This window comes from Myotis lucifugus, unplaced genomic scaffold (genome assembly GCF_000147115.1).
Source record: "Myotis lucifugus unplaced genomic scaffold, Myoluc2.0 scaffold_109, whole genome shotgun sequence".
Lineage (NCBI taxonomy): Eukaryota > Metazoa > Chordata > Mammalia > Chiroptera > Vespertilionidae > Myotis > Myotis lucifugus.
The window spans coordinates 809,573-822,170 of NW_005871157.1; the positions used below are offsets into that span (position 1 = coordinate 809,573).

General features: G+C 49.4%; 2 protein-coding genes across 5 annotated transcripts in view; one reads left to right on the forward strand and one right to left on the reverse strand.

The window, feature by feature from the left end:
• ZFYVE19 (zinc finger FYVE-type containing 19) lies at positions 1-7,203 on the forward strand. 2 transcript variants are annotated; one of them, XR_002830328.1, is made up of 12 exons: positions 1-59; positions 1,268-1,389; positions 1,556-1,609; positions 1,995-2,113; positions 2,290-2,435; positions 2,760-2,868; positions 4,330-4,539; positions 4,934-5,013; positions 5,322-5,420; positions 5,578-5,705; positions 5,788-6,181; positions 7,039-7,203. XR_002830328.1 is itself a non-coding variant. In XM_014459437.2 (11 exons), exons 1-11 carry the CDS (start codon positions 6-8, stop codon positions 5,864-5,866), a joined length of 1,200 nt encoding a protein of 399 aa, XP_014314923.1. In that variant the 5' UTR covers positions 1-5; the 3' UTR covers positions 5,867-6,219. The 2 variants fall into 2 exon arrangements, 1 of the variants encoding a protein (XP_014314923.1); XM_014459437.2 differs by lacking the exon at positions 7,039-7,203 and having other exon boundaries at positions 5,788-6,219.
• PPP1R14D (protein phosphatase 1 regulatory inhibitor subunit 14D) overlaps positions 7,199-12,598 on the reverse strand; it is a 24,630-nt gene continuing 19,230 nt past the window's right edge. For 2 of the 3 annotated variants that reach the window (XM_023757472.1, XM_006093031.3), the window contains 3 exons: positions 8,137-8,220; positions 7,905-7,937; positions 7,199-7,385 (listed from right to left, as the gene is read on the reverse strand). In XM_023757472.1, coding sequence (XP_023613240.1) covers positions 7,320-7,385; positions 7,905-7,937; positions 8,137-8,220 — 183 coding nt within the window. In that variant the 3' untranslated portion in view covers positions 7,199-7,319. The remainder of the gene's footprint in view (positions 7,386-7,904; positions 7,938-8,136; positions 8,221-12,598) is intronic. The other variant, XM_023757473.1, reaches the window with a different exon arrangement.

Here is a 12,598-nt window from a genome sequence, read left to right on the forward strand (position 1 = left end):
GCAGGATGGAGAGCAGGTGCTACGGCTGCGCTGTCAAGTTCACCCTCTTCAAGAAGGAGGTGAGTCTTCTCTCCCCGTGGGCGGAGTGGAGGGAAATACACGGGACTTGCAGCCCATAGACTGCCTTCCAGCCTTTTCCAGCAGCGTGGTTCTCAGCCACTGCGCCTTAGTTCCCATTTCTGTAAAATGGGGCTAGCACTCCCTCGCTTGCCGGTTGGTGTGGGTCCAGCGAGGTGCTGTGCAAGGCGCGCTCCTGTGGGTTTTGGAAAGCTAGACTTTTCTGTCTGCCAAGTGTAGGGTCCGGCTGTTTCCTCCCCTCGGTCCTGCTGCTTCGCCGCCGCCCTGTGCCCACTCTCCATCACGCCTTGTCCCGTTACTCCCTCTGCTCTGGAACCCTCGCCGTCTCGCAGCCTGCCCTTCCGGGTTCCCTCCGTTAGGTTACCGACCTTTCCCCTGCCCGCAGGGCTCCGTGGCAGAGTCTCTCCGCCCTCCAGCACAGACCCCCGAGTTCCCCTGGTAACTGCAGGCCGGCTGTGTTAGCAATGACTAGCGGATAGAAACCACATAGGATGAGTGAAGCACCTAGGGAGGCAGGTCCGTGCAGTACTTGGAAACCTGGGTTTGGGAGGCAGGGTGGTCAGCGTTCAAATTTGAGCTCTGATGCCTTATTCAGGGGGTGACTTTTGTTTGGGCAAGTCATGTAACCTCTCTGACCCCCACCGAAAATAGGAACAGTAATGCTGGGCATCAGGATTAAGTAAAATAGTGTGTAGAAACTCTGAGGATTAAATCAGCTGAAGAATGTTAAATACTGAGCTTAGCGCCTGACACACAGTAAGTGCTTAATAAATGGAGGCTATTGTTATCGTCCCCTCCTGAGCCACGCCTCCCTCCCTCTTGCTGGAGCAGAGAAGGCCTGAGCTCTGCACTTTCTCCGATTCTCCTTTGTTGAGGAGTCAGTGACAAGGGGCTTTGCCTGTTTGTCTTCTATACCCCAGTGTCAGGAAGTTGAAGACCAGTTAGACAGAAAGCATGGAAATTTTGTATGAAGCTTTCCCTGATTTGAATAAAAGACTGGAGATGGAGGAATCACTTTACTCCACCCTTGTGTCTCCCCAGGCCTTAGGGTCCCCGCCCCTCATCCTCTTCTCAGCAGCTGTTCATAACTTCAGTGTCGTCTTCTCTCGTCTAGGTGCTCAGAGAGTGCCAGGGAGGAGCCTGCCTGGGTGGTTGAGACGTGGATAACCCTGCTTCGTGTTTCTTGCAGATTGGCTGTAAGAACTGTGGCCGGGCCTTCTGTTCCAGCTGCCTTAGCTTCAGTGCAGCGGTGCCCCGGGCCGGGAACACCCAACAGAAAGTCTGCAAACAGTGCCACGAGGCCCTGACCAGGTGAGAAGCTGACAAGGGCGAGGATTCAGCCAACCACGGCAGCAGGCAGCTGGCCAGCCCTGGTAGCCTGTGCTCTGTGGCCCGAGGTCAGCCCCGGAAGTGTTCGGGGTGGGGGGCACTGATTGGCAGGTGTCAGGGCTTCTGAAACCAGATTTCTTCTCTATAGAGGATCTTCTCCTGCCAGTGCCTCCAAGTGGTCACCACCTCAGAACTATAAGAAGTAAGTGCTGAAGGGACAGAGACAAATGTGGATGGGGAAAGGGCAAGGGAGCCCCAGGGATGGACTCTCTTCCCAGCCTCTTGATCAGATGAACACAGGGCCAGGAGACCATCCACCTTGAAGGCTCCTACCTGCCCTCTTGGGATCAGAAAGCAGCTCATGAGCCCTTTCCCCAGAAACAGTTCTTGATTCACATCCTTTCTGTTGGACCCTCCGGCTGGGCAGCTGGGTTGAGCTGCAGGCCAACATGCATGAGGACCACAGAAGATTGTCCATTGGAGGCCTCCCTAGATGTCTAGAAATGATTTGAATGGGGAAAAATGAGGGGGTGCCTTCGCCCCTCCCTTTTGCCTTCTTCAAGAACCTTTATCTCATATCCTGCCAGGCGTGTGGCAGCCTTGGAAGCCAAGCAGAAGTCCAGCACTCCCCAGAGCCATGGACTGACCCCACAAGACCAAGCCATCGCTGAGCGCCTAGCACGGCTCCGCCAGGAGAACAAGCCCAGTGAGTAGGGGCAGGCAGGGTGGCCTAAAGCAGCGGTCGCCAACTGGTGGTCTGCGGACCACTGGTGGTCCATGAGGTCCAAAAGGTTGGCGACCGCTGGCCTAAAGGACAATATCTGGGGCTCCTGGGACTGAGATTCCTCTGGACCTTACAGATTTCCCCCATGCCAATTGCAGAGTCAGTGCCCTCACAGGCAGAGATAGAAGCCAGGCTAGCCGCACTGAGGGGCGAAACCCAGAGTTCCATCGCTTCCACCCAGGAGATGGAGGCACGGCTTGCCGCACTGCAGGGCAGAGTTCCACCTTCTCAGACCCCCCAGCCGGTGAGTGCTGTGGCTTGAGAGGGAAGGGGGTCCTAGTACATGTGTGCTTATGTTCTCCGTAGTTGGCAAGCCTCTGACTCCCACCCCCGGATCCTCAGGTCTGCTGCCAGGCCAGGGAACCAGGGACCAGCAGGATTGGATGGGGCAGGAAAGAGTGGCCCCGTCTGGTTGGGGACTGTCAGACCTACTCAATTATGTGGGCCCTGGATTAGCCCCTTTCCCTGAGCTTTGGGGACTCCTCAACATCCACTGACATAGACTGCTCTGGACCTGATGGTGTGGCTTCCCCGTCCTGATCCCCACTGAGTTCCCTCCTCTGAGCAGGCGCATCAGCCACCAGACACCAGGACCCAGGCCCAGCAGGCGCAGGATCTGCTGACACAGCTCACAGCAGAAGTGGCTATTGATGAGAGCTGGGATGGAGGAAGCCCAGGTAACTTCTCCACCTGTGCCCCAGGGACCTGCCCTTCTTTCTCCCCAGGTGGGAGAGGCTCTGCTGCCCACTGGGAGGTGAATATATGTAAATCAGAGAACAATCAACATTATAAGAGCTACCATTTATTGAGTGTTTACTTCTATGGGAGCCAGTGTAAGCCTAGTGGATAGTGTGTGGACTTTAGAATCAGTCAGTGATTCTCTCTCCTCCCACTTACCAGCTGTGTGATCCTGGGAAAGTCTCACTTTCCTCATCTGTAAAATGGAGGGGTGTGTGTGTGCGTGTGTTAAAACCTACCTTGTGGGGAAGTTTCGAGGAATGAATGAGATTATCCAATAAGTTCTTAGGACCCTGCCTGGCTGTAGTAAGTGCTCAGTGAGTGTTCTTTGCAATGATGATGATAAGGAGGAGGAAGAGGCTACTTAAATTTAATTAAAATTAGATAAAATGTAACATTCTGTCCCCTCAGTGGTTCTAGCCACATTTCAAGTGCTCAGTTCCACATGTGGCTCATGGCTACCATCTTGGACTGCACAAATATAAACCATGATGTGGAATGTTTCCATCATTATAAGAATCATATTGTGCTATTCAGAGGCTTCTGAGCAGTGGTTCTCAACTAAGGATGATTTCCCCTCCGTGGCCCATTTGACAGTGTCTGGAGACTTTTTAGTTGTCACAACTCGGAATGTACCACAGGCATCTAGTGAGCAGAAGCTAAGGATGCCGCTAAAACATCATGTAATGCACAGGACAGCCCCACAGCAAAGAATTATCCTGCCCCAAATGTCAATAGAACCACCATCGAGAAGCCCTGCTTTAGAGACACAATCTCATCGAACATCCTCAGTAATCCTATGAGGTACATACTCTTATTATCCGTATTTTGTAAATGAGGCAACTGAGGCCTGGCGAGCTTAAGGAACTTGATCAAGATCACACAGCCATTAAGTAACAAAGCTAGGACTTGAACCCAAAGCTGTCTGCTTTCAAACCTCTTGGTCTGATAGTGAGCTAAAGGGAACATGTCAAAGCCACACCCATTCTGTCAAAATTCTTCCAGCCTAGTCACACATAAGACCTCAGGTTCTGCCATGTCCTCTCTGTGCTGCTCCCTGGAAATGCTGATTCAGCCTGTAAGGCAGAGACACTGGCTGAACTTTGGCCTCCCCATAACCTGATTATTTGGGGCATTGATTCTCAGACCATTTTTCCCCCAATATGAAACACTGGTAATCGTAGAGGTTTTTTCCAACTACATCCATCCCAGCCCACCTGATATTTAACATGCTGTTCTTAGGATGGGCATCTCATTTGTAATATAAACCATGTGAGCTAGTGCTGAACAAAAAGCTGATGCTCTGTAGGTTTTTATAAAATGTTGAGAAATGGGCTCAGTGGCTTCTGATGAGAGATCTTGGAATATCTCTGCCTCCCTGACTGCATTGCTCCTTCCAGCTGCCGCTATTCAGAATGACCTCAACCAGGGTTGGCCAGGCGGCCTGAGTGCTAATTCCAAGGGGCAGGCCACCCGGTCCCTGGATGGAGAGAAGAGCAGGCTGCTGGCTGAAGCTGCGGTCGAGCTGCGGGAGGAGAACACGAGGCAAGAGCGGATCCTGGACCTTGCCAAGCGCCTGGCTGTGCTTCGGGGACGGGACCCTGACAGAGGTAGAACCTGGGGAGCAGCCCCCACACCCAGGCCAAGTTCTGTGAAAGGGCTGCCGGGGGGGGGGGGGTCTCTGTGCCCGGGGGTCTATCGAGCTCTGCCCAGAGCCACAACCAGAGCCACAAGGGAAAGTACTGGGAGCAAAGCAGGTGGCCGCCATCAGGGGGCAGGGGACCTCCAGCTCCCTTCAGGTGCAGAGCCTTCTGTTCCTGACCCCGAGCCCTGCCGGGTGGAGCAGGGAGGGGGAGGCCTGATCAGAATGGCTGCAGAGACTGCTCAGCTCTGGACCAAGTGCCACTGGAAACCAAACCAGCTCCCGGGAGCAAGAGTGTAGCCACTCCAGCGAACTCTCTCAGCCTCACTCCTCCCCTGCTCCTACCTCTCTCCCACTTCAAGTGACCCTCCAAGACTATCGCCTCCCAGACAGCGATGACGATGAGGATGAGGAGACGGCCATCCAGAGAGTCCTGCAGCAGGTGGGCCTGCCTTACCCACTGGCCACCCTTTGTGCGGCCCCCACCTCACTGTCCCACCACCCACCTGGCCCCATTCATCCTGCCTCCATCTGGGACTCAATAGCCAGTCGCTCTGCTGCTGCTGTTCCAGCTGGGGTCCCTCTGTCCCTGTGACCCAGACCTGCCCCCTGGCCCCTTGAGATGGGGTGTCAGCAGCCATAGGCAACCAATAAAGGAAGATGGGTTGAGAAGCTAAGGCCACAGCACCTTCAGGGTGTGGGGGAGGACCTGGGCCACGAACAGGGAGCTGTCCTCTGCCCTGTCCACAGCTCACTGAAGAAGCTGCCCTGGATGAGGCAAGTGGCTTTAACATCCCGGCAGAGCCAACACTCCAACCCCCGGCCAAATCCTGCAGGGCAGAGCCTCAGGTGAGAAAAGCCCCAGACACGGACTGAGGGGCCTCCGCAGCCTCCCCGCTGACTGGCTGACTGCTCTGGCAGCACCCCCCCCCCCCCCGGCATACCCCCTCAGGGACCTTACTCCCTCAGGGACCTTACTTCCCCCATTCCTGTCTGCTCCCTGAAGGCCCAGGCTCTGGCCCCCAGGCCTGAAGCTGAGGAGGAGCAGCTCCCCTGGTGCTGCATCTGCAATGAGGATGCCACCTTGCGCTGTGCTGGCTGCGACGGAGACCTCTACTGTGTCCGCTGCTTCCGGTGGGTGCGGGCAGAATGTTCTGTGGGACTGGGATGCCCAAGGGCTGCCTGTGATCCCTGACCTGTTTCTCTTTTTCCACAGGGAAGGCCATGATGCCTTTGAACTTAAAGAGCACCAGACATCTGCTTACCACCCCCCACATGCAGGCCAAGGACACTGAGGACACCCCGGCCTCCCAGGAAGGTCGTCCTACAGGCAGTCACACAGGCTGGGGCACCCACCTCTGGGCCCAGACTTGGGGCATCTGATGGGAGAGCATTTCAAGCTAGACTGCTCATGGGTGCACCCTTTCCTGAGCCTCCATGTCCATGAAGGGGGAAGGATTCTGCATTGGAAATGGTGGCCGGAGGAGCCGAGGGAAGGCAGGAGTCAGGAGCCCTCCACCAGCAAAGCCTGGACTGGAAAGACCAGACTGAATCTAAGAATGAGCCTTGAAACCTGCTCAAGCGCCCCAGCACTTAATGTATCAAATAAAGTATGTTGAGTCCTTGGGCCCAGCATTGTTGATCTCTAGAACCTGTGGGCCCTGAGCCTGGGTCCTTGGAGAGGTGGCAAAAGCAAAGTAGGCTGTAAATCCAGTCCTACGGAGTGAGGGGGAGGGTTGAGCCCTCATGTAAGATTCTCCCGGCAGGAACAGTACCACCCGTCTCGGAGGCCTCGTAGAGGAGAGGCATGAATTTGTTCAACTGAACGGAAGTGTGGGTCCTGCTCTGGGCAGCCCAGCTTAGCCCCAGCCCCCACTGTCGTGATTCTCGGCCTCTCTAGGACTCAGACGCTGCGCGCACAAACAGTGGAAGCACACCCTGCTTCCTGCCTTATTCCCAAAGGGCACCAACTTCCAGGGCTCCTGTGCCAACCTGCCTGCTGTTCTGACTCGTGTCTGTTGCTAGCAACTCCCTCCTGGCCTGACCCCTGGCCTCTTAGCCTGAACCCTATCCCCCGCTGCTTAGCCCCTGCTTTTTCTCTTCCTCTGGCTGCAGCCAGCTCTGGAGAGCCCTCAGCCTGAGGCCTCCTGCATCACTAAACGGGGGAGGAGGTTTCAGCCTTCCCTGATGTCCCAGACCCAGGGAGCTTTTTCCTGTTGCCTCCTCTGGGATTCAAAACTGGTCTTTGCCACTGGGGCTCCTGTTGATGATGACAGGATGCTTTGTGTCTTAGCCTCAGGGCCTTGCTAGATTGTGATCTCTGAAGCAGAACTGTGACCTTCATTTTTAAATTCTCAAAGATTGGATGGATGGATGGATGGTTGGATGGTGAGGTGGGAGGATAGAGTGTGCCAGGATGCTCGCCTCCTGGTGTATCACTTCACCCTCTCCCTCTTCCACCCCTCAGCACAGACATGCTCCACACTCCATTCAGCTGGGACTCCTAAAGGTTTTATCCACTTGGCTGTCAAGGAAAACACTGGGCAGCAGCCATGACTGGCTCCCAGAAAGCCCAACTGACAGGAACCAGCTGTGACTGTACATGCAGCAGGGGTGGCACATGTGACCTCCTCATCTTCCAATGTTCCTTGTCCATGTTCCAAGGAGCCTCTTCCCTCTCAGCCCGGAATCCAGAGGCTCGGGGCAGGCCTGACGGTGCTGAGGCTGCTAAACGTAGTCTCACAAGTCTTATTTCTGAGGCCGACTGAGTCTCCGGAGTTTCTTGAGTTGACTGAGCAGTTCGGAGATAAAAGGCTGAAGGAGAAATGGGTGAGATTAAGGCATGGAGTCACACCCACCACCATATGTCCTCCCTAACATCTCCCTTACCCCAGCTCCTAGAGCAGTGGTTCTCAACCTTCCTAATGTTTAATGGTTTGAATAAGACGCTTTAATACAGTTCCTCATGTTGTGGTGACCCCCAACCATAAAATCATTTTCGTTGCTACTTCATAACTATAATTTTGCTACTGTTATGAATCGTAATGTAAATATCTGATATGCAGGATGTATTTTCATTGTTACAAATTGTACATAATTAAAGCATAGTGATTAATCACAAAAACAATATGTAATTATATGTGTGTTTTCCGATGGTCTTAGGTGACCCCTGTGAAAGGGTCGTTCGACCCCCAAAGGGGTCGCGACCCACAGGTTGAGAACCGCTGTCCTAGAGCCAGGGAACGGGGGAAAGACGCAGGCCCAAGCTTTCCTTTCATTAGTTTCCTCCCCACTGGGCCTCCTCTCACCCCCAGAACAGCAAAGCGTCCTTACCTCTGTGGGGCTGGGACAGTCTCGGAGAAGAGCCTGGGTAGAAGAGAGCAGACAGTGGGTCCCTGAGCCACCGCACTTTCCCACAAGCCCCCACTCAGTCTTCCAGGAATTCCCTCTGATGGGGTTCTCCCACGCCACCCAAGGAGGCAGAGCCTGGGTTCCTAGCTTCCCCTTAGTCCAAGCCCAGCTTCCAACCCCAACCGCTGGCCCCAGGGCCCAGCCCCCATTCTACCTCCAAATGAGTTTTCTGCTCCTCTGTGGATAGTTCCATGAGAACTTCCAGGTCAACCTCCGGCTCAGAAGGGGTTGGTTGATCCTGTTTGGGAATCACATGGGGCTCAGAGAGGCCTGGCCAGCTAGTGCTGGAGTGAAAGTTACTGTCAGGGGCTCACCCATCCCCCACTCTATTTTCCATGTTCAGTTCCTCTCGTCTTATTCAAACCATGCATCCATCCTTCCATAACAGTTACTGGGAGCCTACTGTGATCTACCGGAACAGCCCTAGAAGTCTTTAAAAAGAGTATTTGTTTTAATTTCAAAATTTTTACATATATTGTTAGTAGAGATGTAAATGGTACAGCTGCTTTGGAAAAGTTTGGTCGTTCCTTAAAATGTTAAATATATATTTATCATCTGGCCCAGTAATTCCACTCCTAGGTCTATTCCCAAAAGAAATGAAAACATATGTCCACACAAAAAATTTGCACATGAACGTTCATAGCAGCATCATTTATACTAGCCAAAAAGTCTAAAACAACCCAAATGCCCATCAACTGATGAATGGATAAATGAAATATGATGTAGCCCTGCAATGTTACTCATCAATAAAAGGAACAAAGCACTGATTCGTGCTACAACATGGATGAACCTTGAAAACATTGTTAGTGAAAGAAACCAGTTATAAAAGGCTACATATTATATGATTCAATTTGTATGAGATGTCCAGAATAGATAAATCTATGGAGACACGAAATAGATTAGTGGTTTCTTAGGGCTGGGAATGGTGGCGGTAGGGAATGAGGTATGATTGCTAATGGGTTCAGGGTTTCTTTTGGGGGTGATGAAAAGGCCTAAAATTAGATTGTGGTGGTTGCACAACCATTTGAAGATATTTAAAATATGAAATTTCCCATTTTGAGTAGTGAATTATATGGTATGTGAAATAAAGCTATCTTTAAAAGTTATTATAGTCGCCCTAGCCAGTTTGGCTCAATGGATAGAGCGTCAGCCTGCAGACTGAAAGGTCCTAGATTCGATTCTGGCCAAGGGCACATGCTGGGGTTGCAGGCTTGAAAGTCATAAATAAGAAAAGGACAATTTAAAATGGGCAAAAGATCTGACCAGATGCCCCACCAAAGAAGATACGCAGATGGCAAATAACAGCTGAGAAGATACTCAGTATCACATGTCATTAGGGAATTGCAAATTAAACCGACAATTAGATACCACTGCGCACCTATTAAAATGGCAAGAAATCTGAAACACTGACAACACCAAATGCTGGTGAGGATGCAGAGCAATGGGAACTCTCATTCATTGCTGGTGGGAATACAAAGGGGTACAGTCACTTTGGAAGACAGCCTGCTTCTTACAGAACTGAACACAGTCTTACCATACAATCCAGCAATTGTGATCCTTGGTATTTACCCAAATGACTTGAAAACATTTCCACACAAAAACCTGCACACAATGCCGAAGCCGGTTTGGCTCAGTGGATTGAGCGTCGGCCTGCGGACTGAAGGGTCCCGGGTTCGATTCCGGTCAAGGGCATGTACCTGGGTTGAGCGCACATCCCCAGTGGGAGGTGTGCAGGAGGCAGCTGATCGATGTTTCTCTCTCATCGATGTTTCTAACTCTCTCTCTCCCTTCCTCTCTGTAAAAAATCAATAAAAATATATTTAAAAAAACAAAAAACCTGCACACAAATATTTATAGGAACTTCATAGTTGCCAAAACTTGGATGTGACAAAGATGTCCTTCCTTAGGTAAAAGGATAATAAACCGTGGTACGTCCAGCCAATGGAATATTTCTCAGCATTAAAACAAAATGAGCTGTCAAGCCATAAAAAGACATGGAGGAACCTTAAGTGCATATTACTAAGTGAACGAAGCCAATCTAAAAAGTCTATATATTGTATAATTCTAACTATGATATTTTGGAAAAGTCAAAACTATAGAGAGCCCTAGCTGGTTTGGCTCACTGAATAGAGCGTCGGCCTGGAGGGTCCCGGGTTCGATTCCAGTCAAGGGCATGTACCTTGGTTGCAGGCACATCCCCAGTAGGGGGTGTGCGGGAGGCAGCTGATCGATGCTTCTCTCTCATCGATGTTTCTAACTCTGTATCCCTCTCCCTTCCTCTCTGTAAAAAAGCAATAAAATATATTTTAAAAAACAAACAAACAAAAAAACTATAGAGACAGTGAAAAGATCAATGGTCGCCAGGGGTTGCGGGGAGGCTGGGATGAATAGGTGATACAGAGAGAGTCTTCAGGGCAGTGAAACTATTCTGTATGATATTATAATAGAGGATACATGTCAATATACATGTGTCAAAACCATAGAATGTATAACACCAAGAGTGAATCCTAATATAAAATATGGACTTTGGGTGATCACGATGTGCTGGTATAAATTCATCAGCTGTAACAAGTGCACTGCTCTAGTGGGAGACATTGATAGTAAGGGAGACTGTACTATGTGTGGGGACGGGGAATAATGGAACTCTGTACATTCTGCTCACTTCTGCTGTGAACCTAAAACTGCTCTAAAAATCAAAGTCTATTTTTTAAAAAAGATGTGAGCTCAAGGGCCAAGATTTAATAAACTTAATAATTTTTACTGCATCATCAAGGACTTCCGTAAGTGAAAGTGGCGTGGTGGTGAAGAACATGATTACTAGTACAGGTTGGTGTCACTTTTCTTTTTAATGGATTGAGGTGACGTGGGTTAATAAAGTTAAATAGATTCAGGTGTACAATTCTATAATCTGTATATTGCATTGTGTGTTCACCACCCCAAGTCAGGTCTCCTTCCATCACCATTTATCCCCCAGCCTTCACCCTCTTCTACACCCTCCCATCCCTTTTCCTTCTGGTAATCACCATACTGTTGTCTGTCTATGAGGGTTCTTTTCTTTTTTCTTAATCCCTTCACCTTTTTCACCTCTGACATCTGTCAGTCTGTTCTCTATATCTATGAGTCTATTTCTATTTTGTTTTTTAATTTTGTTCATTAGACTCCACATAGAAGTGAACTCATATGGTACTTGACTTTCTCTGACAGGCTCATTTCACTTAGCATCATACTCTCCAGATCCATCCATGCTGTTGCAAAAGATAAGATTTCCTTCTTTTTATGGCCGAGTAGTATTCCACTGTGTAAATACACCACAGCTTCCTTATCCACTCATCTACTAATGGACACTTGGGCTGCTTCCAGATCTTGGCTATTGTAAATAACACTGCAACGAGCATAGGGGTGCGTGGTGTCACTTTATTGATTCATTCTAAGAGCCATCGTTGCTTTTGCATCATCAGTACAAGTGTCCACATAGTGAAAAGGGCAAACAACATTTTAGTATTATTGTGAAAATAATCACAGGCCCCCTGAAATGGTCTTAGGAACCCCTGGAGTCACCAGAACACACTTCAAGAACTGCTGCCTTACCCATTTTTCTATTAGTTTGTTCAGTTTTTTCTTACTGATTAAAAAAACAAGATTAGCCCTAGCATTCCACATATGATAGAAATATCATTTGTCCAGAAGGGTTTGGGGAAATAGGTGTATGCGTTTAAATAGTTAAATCTAATGATCTTTTCCAGTTTAGGTTTTGCTTCCTTTTTATGTTATGCTTAACAAGTTCTTTCCATACTGATTTGGATAGTTTATATTCACCTTTCCAAACCTCACCTTTTTCATTTGGTTATTAATCCTTTGGGATAATAATAAATATGTGTCAAGTGGCTACTATTAACCTGGCGCTGTGAACTTGGGAAATTCAGTGAACAAAACAAAGAACCTGCCCTCAAAGAGCTTACATGTAGGGTGAAAGGGCTATCTCAGAACCTGGCATTGTTTTCATAGACATGATAGAAACAGATGTACTAAGTAATCAAGTTGTGTAATTTAACTAAAGGTAGAGGATATTGGAGCAACTTTTTGGACTATGGAAATGTCCCATATCTCGATTGGGGTACTGGATACCTGATAGCAAAGTACATTCACATGGAGACTTTAAACGGGCCAATTTTATTCTATAATTGATTTTTTAAAAATATCTCTTATTGATTTCAGAGACAAATTAACAGTTTTGGTCCTTCCATTCCTTTTTCAAAATAAACAGTGCTAGGCGTCTAAGATAGCTCTTTCATCCTAAGCTCCAGACTTTCCCCTCTGCTGCCTTGGTTTCTAGCTCATCTGATTCAGCATTCATTCATTTAATGCATATTTATTGAGAGAATGCTGTACACCACGCATTGTGATGAATATTGGGGTTATAATAGCAAGACAGACAGACATGACGATCCTGCCCTTGAAAAGCTCATAGTCTCCTGAGGGATACAGACAGATGAAAAAGCAGTTGCACTAGGGTGGTGAGCACGCTGATGAGATACTTTGGGAGAATATGGAAGGGGAACCTAACCAAGCCTGGGGTTTAGGAAGGCTTTCTGGAAGGAAGTGACCTCTAATCCGAG